General features: G+C 63.3%; 2 protein-coding genes across 2 annotated transcripts; one reads left to right on the top strand and one right to left on the bottom strand.

Annotated features, from left to right (window-relative positions):
• Positions 1–1,539: 1,539 nt before the first annotated feature.
• Positions 1,540–3,133, bottom strand: F751_2777 (putative sodium-dependent transporter YocS; the record flags this gene model as incomplete). Its single annotated transcript, XM_011402471.1, has 4 exons — positions 1,540–1,769; positions 1,984–2,512; positions 2,746–2,935; positions 3,087–3,133. The coding sequence occupies 4 exons, from the start codon at positions 3,131–3,133 to the stop codon at positions 1,540–1,542; spliced, it is 996 nt and encodes a 331-aa protein (XP_011400773.1).
• Positions 3,134–5,459: 2,326 nt separating this feature from the next.
• Positions 5,460–7,370, top strand: F751_2776 (Granule-bound starch synthase 2, chloroplastic/amyloplastic; the record flags this gene model as incomplete). The annotated part of the gene is made up of 3 exons (XM_011402470.1): positions 5,460–6,344; positions 6,554–6,723; positions 6,950–7,370. 3 exons carry the CDS (start codon positions 5,460–5,462, stop codon positions 7,368–7,370), a joined length of 1,476 nt encoding a protein of 491 aa, XP_011400772.1.
• Positions 7,371–13,141: the final 5,771 nt, after the last annotated feature.

Raw genomic sequence — 13,141 nt, 5'->3', positions numbered from 1 at the left:
GAGGTGAGGTGCCGATCATTGGCCCGCAGGGGGAGGGAATGCCGTGCGATGCTCCCTCCCACATTCAGCAGCCGACTGTCGTCGCCCTGGGAGGAACACATCAGCGACCTGGCAGTGCCGTCGCCCCTCCTCCTCATCACACACGGGGCCCCCTCCCTTGCACCCCCGACTCCTCGCCGCTCACCGTCCCTGGCACTGGCTCGGAGCGCTTCCTGGGCCAGGAGGAAAGGGCGGGGCGATACCAGGCGGAGGTTGGTCTTCATGCTCCAGTCCATGGGCGCACACGTCGAGGGCGGGAGCTTGCTGGGGTCGAGTCCCTGTGCGACCCCGTTTCGCGTGGCGTCGCCAGCGGTGGGGCCGCTCGCCCCTGGCAAGGGCAGCGCGGGCGGGAGCCAGTTGCCGGCAGAGGGAAGGCCCTGTGGTGGGGCGGAGCAATGAGGTTGGAGGGTGGGGGGTCAAGCAGGGGGCCTACATGCCGGTTCTTCATCCCCTTGCTCAGGACTTTGGATGCGGGAGCCTTCCGCACCAGGGCCGGGGCGGAGGCATGGCGCTGGGTGGTGACGTGCTCGAATGTCCTGAGGCAGCTCTCGGGTCTGCAGGGAGGTGGGAGAGCAATGTTTGTCTTGAGTATGCAACGTGCTGATAACATCTGGCATACGCCTGGCAAGTGCACTTTGCAATGATCCCCGGCGCCCTGAGCCAGACAGCACACACCCAGGTTGGGCTGCATCCTCCCCGCAGCGCGAGGGGATGAGTCCAGAAAAGTCAGTGGATCCCCTGCAGGCGTGTGGGGCATGAGGAGGGCTTAGTGACTGGCCTGTGAGGGGCAAGGAGGCCTGTTCCTGGCTCACCAACTCTCCCCTCACCGTGGCAAGTCCGCTGCGACAGTCGAGGCATGGGCAGTGCGTGTTTCTAGGAGGTCATCGATGGCAGCGGAGTTGAAGCTGGGGCGACTGGTCTGAACGCCAAGCTTGGCGCGCTTTGGAAGGGCCGCAACCACCCGTTGCTGCGAGTTGGGCGGGGGAGGGAGACAGCACCGAACTCAGGACCTCAGGCCCCGACGGCGTCAAAATCGGGCTCGAACCGCACGGTTTGTGACTTCAAATGCACCTTCAAAGTACCCCATAAGCTCTCTCCTAACCCTGACCTGCAGCGTCTTGCGCTTGTACGCTTGGTCGTCCTTGACGGTCGCGTACGAGTCCTTGAGGGATGGCAGAGCGTTGCTGGGCTGGAGCACACCCATCGCGCGGTCGGTCGCCAGCCGCTGCAAGAAGGTGGCTCGAGCTGAGTTTGGAACTGCAACACGTCCACAGCCTCCGAGGCCCGGCCAGGTTCTTACATCTGAGGGCTGTCGGGAACTTCAATTCGCGCACCGGATTCGCTTCCCGCCAAAATATCGCGAATGAGGGGGGCTCCGCCGCAGCTCGCGACAGGTTGGGATCAGTCACAGCAGTAGTTCCCGACTCTCAGTCTGGAAACTACATGTCTGTCAATTGCAATGGACGGTTTTACCAGATCACGTTGCAAGGCACTCAGCCCTCAGGCGTCCCTGCCCCTCCAGTACGCGGCCAGCAGGCTGCCCATGACGCTGTGCATGCAGGCGGAGATGGCGCAGGGCACCGCTGCGAGCGGGTGCGCGGAAAAGTGCGCAGTGGCCAGCACGGCCCCCAGCGCGCTGTTCTGCATGCCAACCTCAATGCTGTTAGTGCGCGCGGCGCGCTCCGGCACCCCCACCAGTCGGCTCAGGAAGTATCCCAGCGCGAATCCCACTGCAGTTTGGGTGTGTGGAGGAGTGAGGCTGAGATGTAAAGAAGGCAGAGAGGTCTTTCTAGCTCTGGGGATGGCAACGGCAGCAGAGGCTCTCAAGCGCGCAGGCTTGCGGCATGAGACCGGAGCGCAGGGATCTACCTCAGCCTGGCCAAGCCGGCGCTCCCTGAATCCCTGCCACGCAAGTTACAAAAACTGCCCTCCTCCCAGGCTCACAGCCGTGCAGGGCGGCGACGGCGAGGAGCAGCCGGGGCCCCGCGGCGAGGACAGCGGCGGCGTTGGCGGCAATCACCCGCCCGCAGATGAGGGCGATGACGGCTACGGCGGACAGCGCGCAGGCCGGGGCCACGGCCGCCACGGCGCGTGGAAAGCAGGAATTGAGGGCCGTGCCCAGGAGGACCGGGCCCAACACCACCTGGAGGGTGGAGAGGAGGAGGGCGGGGCCGTCCACGGGCACCAACGTGCCCAGCGTGAGCCCGGTCATGGTGGGGGTCATGACCACCGCCCCAAGGGTGCTGGCGGCGGTCATGGCCACGCTGAGCGTGACGTCGGCGCCCGCCAGGAAGGTGACCACGTTCGAGGCGGTGCCGCCGGGGCAGGAGCCCACCAGGCACAGGCCGATGACGTGGTCCAGGGGGAGGGAGACGAGGCGGGAGATGAGGTACGCGCTGCCGGGCATGATGGTGTATTGCAGTACGAACCCCACCGCAATCTGGCGCGGGCGGGACAGCACCTGGCGCAGCTCCTGCGCCAGGTTGGGAGAGCACGGGGGGAGGAGGTGATGTAAGGGGGCCCCAGAATTCTGTGCTTCCGGGCCTGCCTAGGATGGCCAAAGACACGGAATACAGAGCACTCCAGCATGACCCATGAGGGGGCACGACAGCCAGAGCAGCAACATGATGGCCAGGGTCATTGCCATTCCATCCTTTCTCATACAGTAATGTCCCTCCCCACACACCGACATTCCTTGTGCCGCACCTCAAAGGTCAGCGTCAGGCCCATGCCCAGCATGGTGGCCGCCAGCCCCGCCGTGACATACTCGGCCCTGAACCAGTCAAAGGACGCGGGGCGCATCAAGCCCAGAACGGCTGCGCCCACGACAAAGACGGGGAAGGCATTGGTCAGCGCGATGGCCAGGGATGCCAGGCGCGCCCCAAAGCCAGGATCGCTGGATGGCGCGAGGGGTGCGTCGGGAGAGAGGCTGGCGGACGGGGTGGAGGTGGGGCCGCGGGCGGTGTGCCTGGGCCTGCTTGGAAAACTGCCACCTAGTCGCTGGGGCCTGGCATCCGGCTGCGGGGGGTGACGTCTTCCGAGGCCACGAGAGGCTGCCTGCACGCATGCTGCAGGGTACGATCGGATTATGCATGGATTGCCCGCCCGTGCCGAGCTTGCTGTAGGCTGGACGGCGGGCATCGTCCCAAGCCCGAACACAAATGGCGAGTACAAGGATACCCGGCGGGTGAACACTTCACGAGCCGCAGCGACAGCTGCTCGTCAGAGCGACGGAAGGAAACAATTCCGATGATGGGGCGTCCGATCCCAGGATTCAGGGTGCCACATCGATCGGGAGTCCTGTTGCAATGTCAACCTGGGCGCGCTGCATATCTCAATATCCATTCAGGTCCAAGCATGCAGGTCGTCCTGACGGACTACTAAGTCTCAAATGCATGGATTTTCAAAACGGTCTCCATGCTTTGCTGCTCTGGGATTCCAACTTCCGTTGAGATCCTCCCTGGTGATGGATACAAGACACACTGTGAATGGGCACTCATGATCCTTGTCAACGCTACGATACCTGCAAGCCAGTACGAAGCTTCCCAGCTTGCCATACATTGGGAGGGATGGTTTCGTGACTGCTCTCGTGGTAAAGTGCCTCCGAACGCATCAGGCTATGCCTGCACAGTGGATCAGATGGCCTCTATGGCAGCCTTCTGAGCGCTGGCCAGTAACGCACTCTCGCCAAGCATGCCAAGACAAAGTACAATTATTCCAAGGACCTATTACTTAATACGTCAAGGCCGATTCCCAAGGTGACCTGATTTTATGTGAACGAAGAAAGCATTATATTGGAAATGTGATGGCAATGCATCAACACACGTCTAAGATCTGGCCCCCACACAGGACTGCCTGCAGGGTGCACGATCGGTGCCCTACCAATGCTTGTGTACCTGCGCAGCCATCACCGAAGACCTCACTTGCCCAATGGCCAATGTTGCATATTCCTCTCCAAAAGGATTATTGACCCTAACAGTCAATGAGATCTCTGAAGCTGACTAATCCAGAATTGATCGGGTTGACAGCTTAATAACGGTTCCTAGTCTGCGTACGACACTCCGAACATGTGCAGGCAGCTCAAGCTATTAGAATCCCAATCACAAGCCCTCTGTGCGAGGCCCGGAGTTCATGCGGTGCATGCTGAGGTGGGGTCTCACCTGCCAACCCCAATCACTCCCGATCTTGGATCGTAAGGCCGAGGTGCATTGGGCCATTGCAGCATTCTGAATACGTAGGGGGGCATCCGTAGACCCGAGATCCCTGCTGGTGACATCACCGCCTCTCAGCGGGAGGGAGTCCGAAAGGCTCGACACACACCTGTGCTAGTGTCGTAACGACCGACGCTGGCGGCACCCGACATCGACATAGATACCCCACCATCCTCAAATGTCTATGCTAGGTCTGCAAGTGCGGGGTGCGGTCTCCAGCGACTCCCACCGAGGGCCGACTGCGACGGCACTGGCGGGAGGTCGGGACATGCACCGACTTCATGGTGAGGGCCTCATGGGCGATGGGTTGCGGGGTCACAGTGAATGTACCATGTTTGAAGGCTTTGGTTCGTGCGCCCCCGAATGTGCTGGTATTCATCGGCACATGTGTAGGCATCAACACCTGAGTCAGCACCATGCCCCTGGGGGCCTTTGTTGGATTGCCATGCCTCCTTCCATACCTGCTCCCACGCAGCGTCTCCCTATGGCCGGGCATTTGGCTCCCGGCCTGGGCCCTGTGTGCGCGTGCGATCGTCCAGCCAGCCTGGCAAGCAGTCGTCCGGCAGCAGCGACTTGTGGAAGGAGCATGAGGAGCTGCTGGCCAAGGTTGGTGGAGAGGGTGCTGCGGGATCTCAGAGCGGGCAGGCATGTCCATGGGGCCATGGATCGATGGCAGTGAGACACTCGGGGGTGCTCCCTCATATCTGCGCTCATAAGTATTGGTGACCTCCCCCCAAGCACCCCAAGAGTGCTTGAATGACTGCCCTGACTCCCGCCACGAATCCAACCCACTTCCTTTACTCCCTTTCGCAGCTGGAGGCACGGAAACGTGAGCACAGCGCTCGCAAGGCCGGCAATGGCGCCGGGGCCAGGGACTCGGGCGCCAGGGCTGGGGACTCTGGCCTTCAGACCAAGGGTCCAAGCGCCTCGGCCAGAGACTCCGGGCTGCAGACCAGGGGTCCGGGCACCCTAAAGACCAGGGCCAGCAAGGCAGAATTGAGGGGCGCCAACGTCCAGGCCCCCGCGACACGCCCCCAGCCGCCATCCGCCGCGCCGGCCCCCGCCGCCCCCGCGGCGCAACCTGCCGCGAAGGCCTGGCAGCCCGCCCCAAGTGCTGCCCCCGCCCCCCGCCCGGCCCCCGCCAGCCCCCCCACCCCCGAGCCGTCCCCGCCCCCGCCGTCCCCGGCCCGCCACCCCAACCCCAACGCCATGAACGTGGTGATGGTGGGCGCGGAGTGCGCGCCCTGGTCCAAGACCGGCGGGCTGGGCGACGTGATGCACGCGCTGCCCAAGGCGCTGGCCCAGCGCGGGCACCGCGTGGCGGTGGTGGCCCCACGCTACGCGCAGTACCCCGACGCCTGGGAGACGGGGGTGCGCCTGCGCCTCCGCGTCTTCCATGCGGAGCAGGAGGTCGGCTTCTTCCACGCCTTCCAGGACGGCGTGGACTTCATCTTCGTGGACCACCCCGCCTTCCACGCGCATGCGGGCGACATCTACGGCGGCTCCCGCCACGACGTGCTCTTCCGCTGCGCGCTGCTGTCCAAGGCGGCGCTGGAGGTGCCGTGGCACGTGCCCTGCGGCGGCGTGCCCTACGGCGAGGACAACCTGCTCTTCCTGGCCAACGACTGGCACACCGCGCTGCTCCCCGTCTACCTCCAGGCCCACTACCGGGACCACGGCCAGCTCACCTACGCGCGCTCGGTGCTGGTGCTCCACAACGTCGCGCATCAGGGGCGTGGGCCGCTGGCCGACCTGGCCCTGCTGGAGGTGCCCGGCGACTACGCCGAGTCCTTCCGCCTGGACGACCCGCTGGGCGGGGAGCACGCCAACGTGATGAAGGCGGGCGTGGCCGCCGCGCACCGCCTGGTGGCCGTCTCGCGCGGCTACGCCTGGGAGTGCCAAACCCAGGACGGCGGCTGGGGGCTGGACGCCGTCTTCAGGGAGGCCGCCTGGAAGCTGGCGGGCGTGGTCAACGGCATCGACCCGCGCGAGTGGGACCCCGCCACCGACCGCCACCTGCAGCACGATGGCTACCGGAACTACGGCCTGCAGGACATGGCGGGGAAGGCGGCCTGCAAGGCAGCCCTGCAAAAGGTGTGCTCTCGGTTCTTCTTCTGTCCTTGGGGGGTTGCGGGGGGAGGGGGGGTGTGCCGGGTCCCGCCCGCTCACCCCGACGGGCAAGCGGGCGGACCGAGTGCGGCCTGGGGCGCGGCCCTTGCGCAACCTGTCGGTACACTGATGGCTCGTGCGCCTTGGGACATGAACACGCACACACACCCCCGCCCCCTCACCAAACGCAAAAGGAGCTGGGCCTGCCGGTGGACGCGCGGCGCCCGCTGCTTGGCTTCATCGGGCGCCTGGACTACCAGAAGGGCGTGGACCTCATCCGCGACAATTACGAGTGGCTGATGGGGGAGGGCGTGCAGCTGGTGATGCTTGGGTCGGGGCGTGAAGACCTGGAGGCCTCTTTGAGGTGGGTGAGGGGGTGACTTGAAGTGGGGGGGGGGGGGGCAGGCGAGTGAAGGAGCCAGGCTGGGGGATGGGAGGGATGTGAGAAGGCCGTCGGGGCGGTGCGTCGCTGGCGCCCTCCCGCCCGGGTTCTGCGCAGGGATGGGTCCCACCTGTGGGCCCTCAGGATGCTTGACCACCAGCCCCCTTTCCCACCTGCCCAAACCCCACCCCCCCACACACACCCTCAGGGACATGGAGAGCCGGAACCACGACAAGTGCCGCGGCTGGGTGGGCTTCTCGGCGGCCATGGCCCACCGCATCACCGCCGGCGCCGACATCCTGCTCATGCCCTCTCGCTTTGAGCCCTGCGGCCTGAACCAGCTCTACGCCATGGCCTACGGCACGGTGCCCGTGGTGCACGCCGTGGGCGGCCTGCGCGACACGGTGCAGGCCTACGACCCTTACGCCAACGCCGGCACCGGCTTTGTGTTCGAGTGGAGCGACGCGGGCGCCTTCCGCAACGCGCTGGGCGACGCGCTCTACACGCTGCGCGAGTACCCCGACTCCTTTGCCGGCATCCAGCGCCGCGGCATGGAGCAGGACCTGACCTGGGACCACGCCGCCGCGCAGTACGAGGACGTGCTGCTCCAGGCCAAGTACCAGTGGTGAGAGTCTGCGAGAGACGCGGGGCGGCAGGAGGCGGGCGCGGGGGCGGCGCCCTCCTCACGCGCCCCGCGCCTGCCCGTCAGCCGAGCCGCGCCTGCCCCACTCCACACGCCCGCGCCAGGCAACGGCGTGACAGGGTGTCTGCGGCGCCCTGGGCCAAGAGGCCTTCAACAGGGAGGGACTGGTCCGATCCCCTGCTAGACGTCGGCACAGAATCTCGCCAGCCCAGAGCGGCCCTGCCATCCTTCCCGTCGTGAGTGTGTTCAAACGCCCTGACGCTGCCCATCCCCCCCTCCCGCCCTTCCTACTCTCATCAACACCGCTGGAAGTCTGCCAGGCGACTGCGATCCCCCTCTCCCTTCCTGCTGCCGTGCCTGCCCAGCGTTCGAATCCGGTTTCGCTCCTGGACTGGGAATACTTCCCCCATTCCCAGCCTGCTCGTCGCCTCTGATACTGACCGTGCTGTCCATTATGCTTGTACTGAGCCCCACGAGATTACAGACGCAGCTCGAGGATGGTGCACAAAGGCACTGCTTTACGGCGGGCTGAGCCTGAAGGGGGCTCTCGTCAGGTGCGCGCAAAACCACCCTACGAACACCGCGTGTCCCTCGGAGGTCGGATGTGTCTATCGCGACCGTGCCCCCGAGAAAGAAAACGCCCAAATGATCCGTTCCACGACCCGCTGCCGCTAACCAGGAATGTTTGGCCCGGCACATTGTCGCAGAGAGGGGCTCTCGCGCCTTCCGGGGTACACGCCCGTGACATTGCCACGTCATCAACGGTGCTTTGGGTGGGCTAGCAAGCCTCCGGTGGTGCGTGCACAGGGCTCGAGAACAAACGAACAATTAACATCGATGCCTCGAGGAAGAATGTCGTGGTGGGGGGGCATGCCGGGGCCTTTTTGGGAAGTGGGGAGGTTGAGTGTCGTACAACCCTCCCAACTCTCGGATGAGGGTTGCAGGGTCCGACTCTGCGGATCCTCCCCATGATTGGGCCAGGGGAACTTGGAAGGGGGGGCTCCAACCCAGCGCGATGGCCCACCGCCCACCATTCTCCATACCCATTGAATTCCATCATGTCTGTGTAAAGAGTGGGCAATGGCAAACCTCGGCTATCCCGCTCGCGCCCTGGAGGGTCCTGTCACCGACCTGGACGGGGGGGTAGTAGAGGGACCCACCTCTCCTGCGAGACGGAAACTGCTTTTGGCAAATAGCGCAATCACTCCATGCAATAGACTGGAATGGTCCCTGGCGGCAGGTGCCCCCAACCAGGCGGACGAGGAGGCCAACCTGGACGCCAGCCTTCCAACACGCTTCCCCTCACAGGCGCGGATGGGCTGGGACGAGGGCGCCTTGCATGCCCCATTCACCCGCGTTTACAGACGACCGTGTCGAGTGTGCCATGTGGGGTTGGCGAGGTCGGGGAGGCGCGCGAATCTGGCATGCCGGGGCTTCATGCCACCGCTCGACCCTACGCCGAATCTACCCCTTCAGAGGGGGGGTTTGGCTTCACCCCCCTCCGCTCGGACCCCGTCGACCACCCCCACTCACCCTGCCCCACGCCCCCTCTCACATTCCCACAGGATGCCAGCCCCTCCTCCTCATTCACATCGATCATGCACTCCATGAGGCCCAGGCCCCTGTCCGCCGATCCCGACGCAGGTCTGTACGACGCTCCCATCTGGATGCTGTGCTGCTATGCGCTGTCCCAGCTGCCGGGGCAGCGCGGCAGCCTTGCCTGCATCCACGCCACCCTTGCGGCGCTGCTGTGCGGTCATGTGGTCCTGCCCTGGGTGAACCAGCTGCACAAGTACCTAGCAACCTCCAGCCTGGATGGGCGGGGGATACAGAAACATGTCACGACAGGTGTGTGTGCCCGTGTGTGTTTGGGAGAGGGTGGGGTGGGGTGGTTGAGGGTGGGATGGGCGCTGGGCACAGATGCATGGCCTGTGTTGGGACTGCCGCCGATTTTGGTCCATGTCCTGGCAGAGAGCGCGCCAGGCTCCATCTGTGGGCGCCCTAGCACGCATGCCTTTCCAAGGCCCCTTCCCCACCCTCCCCTCCCCTCACATGCCCTTCCCCTGTCCCTTTCCTCTGATGCAGAGGGCCAACGTGAGTATCAACTGCACGAGGACTGCATCCCCTCTGTCCTCAAGCCTGGGTGGCTGCACTTCAAGCGGTGGGCATCCCTGCAGACGCAGTCCAGCCAACCCGGCACCTCAAAACAGCACACCTTCTCCGCTTTCACCTTATTTGCTTGACACTGGGCAGGAGCGGGCCAGCGGCAATGCACGCTGTGTTCTGCCACTCCTCCTAGGCGCTCCTTGGCCTTGTGCATTCCCCTTCTGTCTTCCATGACGGGGTGTTGGTAGGCCTAAAGCTCCCTGCCAGTACCCCGCACTCAGCTTGCACTCTTCACCAGTGCACTGTAACACCCACACCACTGCGAGCTGAGGTTACAAACGGACAAAGAATAGTAAGGAGAACTGCTTTGGGTTAGTTTGTGAAGATTGCGCCGAAGCTCTCCTGGCAGGCAGCCTCAAGTGGGGGCAGCACTGGGGTGCAATCTGTGGTGCTCAATACACTAGCGAGCTATGGGCTCCCTCTTGGGCTGGCCATCTGTTCCAGCAGATGAAAGTGTCTGGTGGCTTTTTCTGGCTATGCACCATCCACCCGCGATCATCGAGTGCCAAGATCAAAGGGAGCGCTTGGGCGCATTCTCAGGGAGGAGGTAGACGGCTCCCGTCCCGAACAATACAAACACGCTGGAGCTGCAGGGGACGAGGAGGGGGCAGGAGCTCACTCGAACACTTGTAGCTTTCTGATTCGAGCACCAGTCACCAAGCAATGCCAAGGGTGTGCCTTTCCAGTGCCCCAAATCACGCACCTGAGCAGCTGCTTCAGATCAGTTTTGACACCGTAGTTTGCGAGCGAGGACAGGATGCAGATGATTGCCGTCCAGGCTGCCATCTTCCCCTGCACATTCGAAAACAGAGGCCATGGTGGCTAGCACATTTAAGAAGCTCAGACAGGGACAAAGTGCCCTACCAGGGCTGCCAGTGGGAGCCAGCACTTGACTCCGCCGAGAATGTGGCGTGCACATCGCTGACAGTCCTCATCACGCTGATTCCCCCACACTGAAGCCTCCAATTTCACCTTTAGCAAGAGGGCTGCCATTCCTAGGCACAGAGCAGCCATGAGGTAGGTGTCGGGGAGGTCATCGTCCTTCACCACATGGCGCTTATACTTGACGATATCGTTCGGGCGCCTGGGATCTCCAGCAACCTGCACGCCAAGGACAAAAAGAGAGCATTCAAGCAGAGGTATACCACCACGAACTCATGCGAGGATGTTCGAGGCGAGTGTCCATGGTATCACCTTGGGTTGCAGAGGCATGGTCGTGGGGAGAGGAGGCCAGGCACCGAACTTCGACAGGGTTCAAACTCCTTCTTATCGATGTGGTGATTTCGTCACGATTATAGGTGCTCGCTGGAGCTGAGTGTCTCCGTTGCAAGGGTTCTGAGGTTCAGCGCTCGCGCCTTCCCTCGAAGGGTTGATTGGACGGAGTCCAGGAACGAGGACTCATCTGTGAGTGCTTGCAGCTTGTCGCCATCATTGCGCAAAGTTAGTTCCCCCATCGCCGCTCGAGTATATCCTTGTCTGAGATCAGCCTAGTCTTGGGTGTCAATCGCGTGTACCGACTGGACCGTGCCTCTGGTCGCCACGCTGCTTACGCGTCCTTCGCCGCGCCACAGAGGGTCGCGTTTAGTCTCTGTAGGTTACAATTCCCATTCATTCTGGTCTGACGAGCGCAGGACGTCGGTAACGGTCACCGTAGTTTGCGAGCGAGGACAGGATGCAGATGATTGCCGTCCAGGCTGCCATCTTTCCCTGCACATTCGAAAACAGAGGCCATGGTGGCCAGCACATTTAAGAAGCTCAGACAGGGACAAAGTGCCCTACCAGGGCTGCCAGTGGGAGCCAGCACTTGACTCCGCCGAGAATGTGGCGTGCACATCGCTGACAGTCCTCATCACGCTGATTCCCCCACACTGAAGCCTCCAATTTCACCTTTAGCAAGAGGGCTGCCATTCCTAGGCACAGAGCAGCCATGAGGTAGGTGTCGGGGAGGTCATCGTCCTTCACCACATGGCGCTTATACTTGACGATATCGTTCGGGCGCCTGGGATCTCCAGCAACCTGTACGCCAAGGACAAAAAGAGAGCATTCAAGCAGAGGTATACCACCACGAACTCATGCGAGGATGTTCGAGGCGAGTGTCCATGGTATCACCTTGGGTTGCAGAGGCATGGTCGTGGGGAGAGGAGGCCAGGCACCGAACTTCGACAGGGTTCAAACTCCTTCTTATCGATGTGGTGATTTCGTCACGATTATAGGTGCTCGCTGGAGCTGAGTGTCCCCGTTGCAAGGGTTCTGAGGTTCAGCGCTCGCGCCTTCCCTCGAAGGGTTGATTGGACGGAGTCCAGGAACGAGGACTCATCTGTGAGTGCTTGCAGCTTGTCGCCATCATTGCGCAAAGTTAGTTCCCCCATCGCCGCTCGAGTATATCCTTGTCTGAGATCAGCCTAGTCTTCGGTGTCAATCGCGTGTGCCGACTGGACCGTGCCTCTGGTCGCCACGCTGCTTACGCGTCCTTCGCCGCGCCACAGAGGGTCGCGTTTAGTCTCTGTAGGTTACAATTCCCATTCATTCTGGTCTGACGAGCGCAGGACGTCGGTAACGGTCTACTTCTCCGTCACCCCGAGCCTGGCAGTGCCCTCCACCCCCTCCAGAACAAACATTCCTCGACCGCCTGTTGCCCCCGTTCCCGTCCCTCTCGCGCACGACACAATTGCGCCGCGCGAGCTTTGCCCACGCAGCGAATGGTGGATCAGCCAAGTTTGGCACCACAATGGCTTCGCGAGAAGAAACACGGTCCCGGTGTACTACCCCATGACAAAGGTGTGGTGCAGGGTCCCGCTCTGGTGGGCATGTCCTTGGGCTCGTCAACCCCCTTCGCCTGACGCCTTGCCCCTCTATTGAACCACAGAGTTCAACAGCCCTCGGAAGGCAGCAAGCAGTCCCGCACCCCTGAGCACGCGATCCCTCACGCCCAGCCGGTTGCCATGGGCCTCCAGTTCGCCGGCGCCCGCCACCCCTCCGGCAGATTTCCGCAAATCCAGCACAGACCAGCGCCCCGTCGGTGCCTTTGCTTCACGGGCAAACTATTCCAGCGACAGGGGCCCCCAGTCTGGGCGGTCAGAGTCTCATTATACTCATGACGCGAGGACTGACCACACCTCTAGGCCTGCGGCAACGGTGCGTTTGGGGGGGTGGGGTGGGGGGGAGGAGGTTGTGTCCCTGGGCAGGCTGGGATGCGAGCATGGGACGAGTGCTCGCCTTGTCTAGGCATTGTGTGCCAGAGGCGCTAGGCTGGCTGGGCCCATTCTGCGGAACGTCAGGGTGCTGCGGCTTGAACCATGCGGCGGTCCCTGGCGCCTCTGGTTCGTGCTGGACGCCCTCAGCCTCACGCCGACTAACGCCCCTGCAGACCTGGCGGGACCCCAGCTGGGCATCCAGGCCCTCCGCCCTGTTGGCGCCGGCCCCTGCTCTAGACCCTGCGCTCGGCATCCCCGACCTACCCTCCCCGGTCTCCTCCCTCCCCCCCGCATCCGGCGCATGGGCCGCAGGAGCGACGCCGGCAGCCGCCCCGGCCCCCGTCTCCAAGCTCGCCAGCAAGCCCGGGGCAGCCACTGTCAGGTCTGCAGGCCAGGG

This window comes from Auxenochlorella protothecoides (genome assembly GCF_000733215.1).
Source record: "Auxenochlorella protothecoides strain 0710 unplaced genomic scaffold scaffold3, whole genome shotgun sequence".
Lineage (NCBI taxonomy): Eukaryota > Viridiplantae > Chlorophyta > Trebouxiophyceae > Chlorellales > Chlorellaceae > Auxenochlorella > Auxenochlorella protothecoides.
This window is presented reverse-complemented; position numbering and strand designations above follow the sequence as displayed.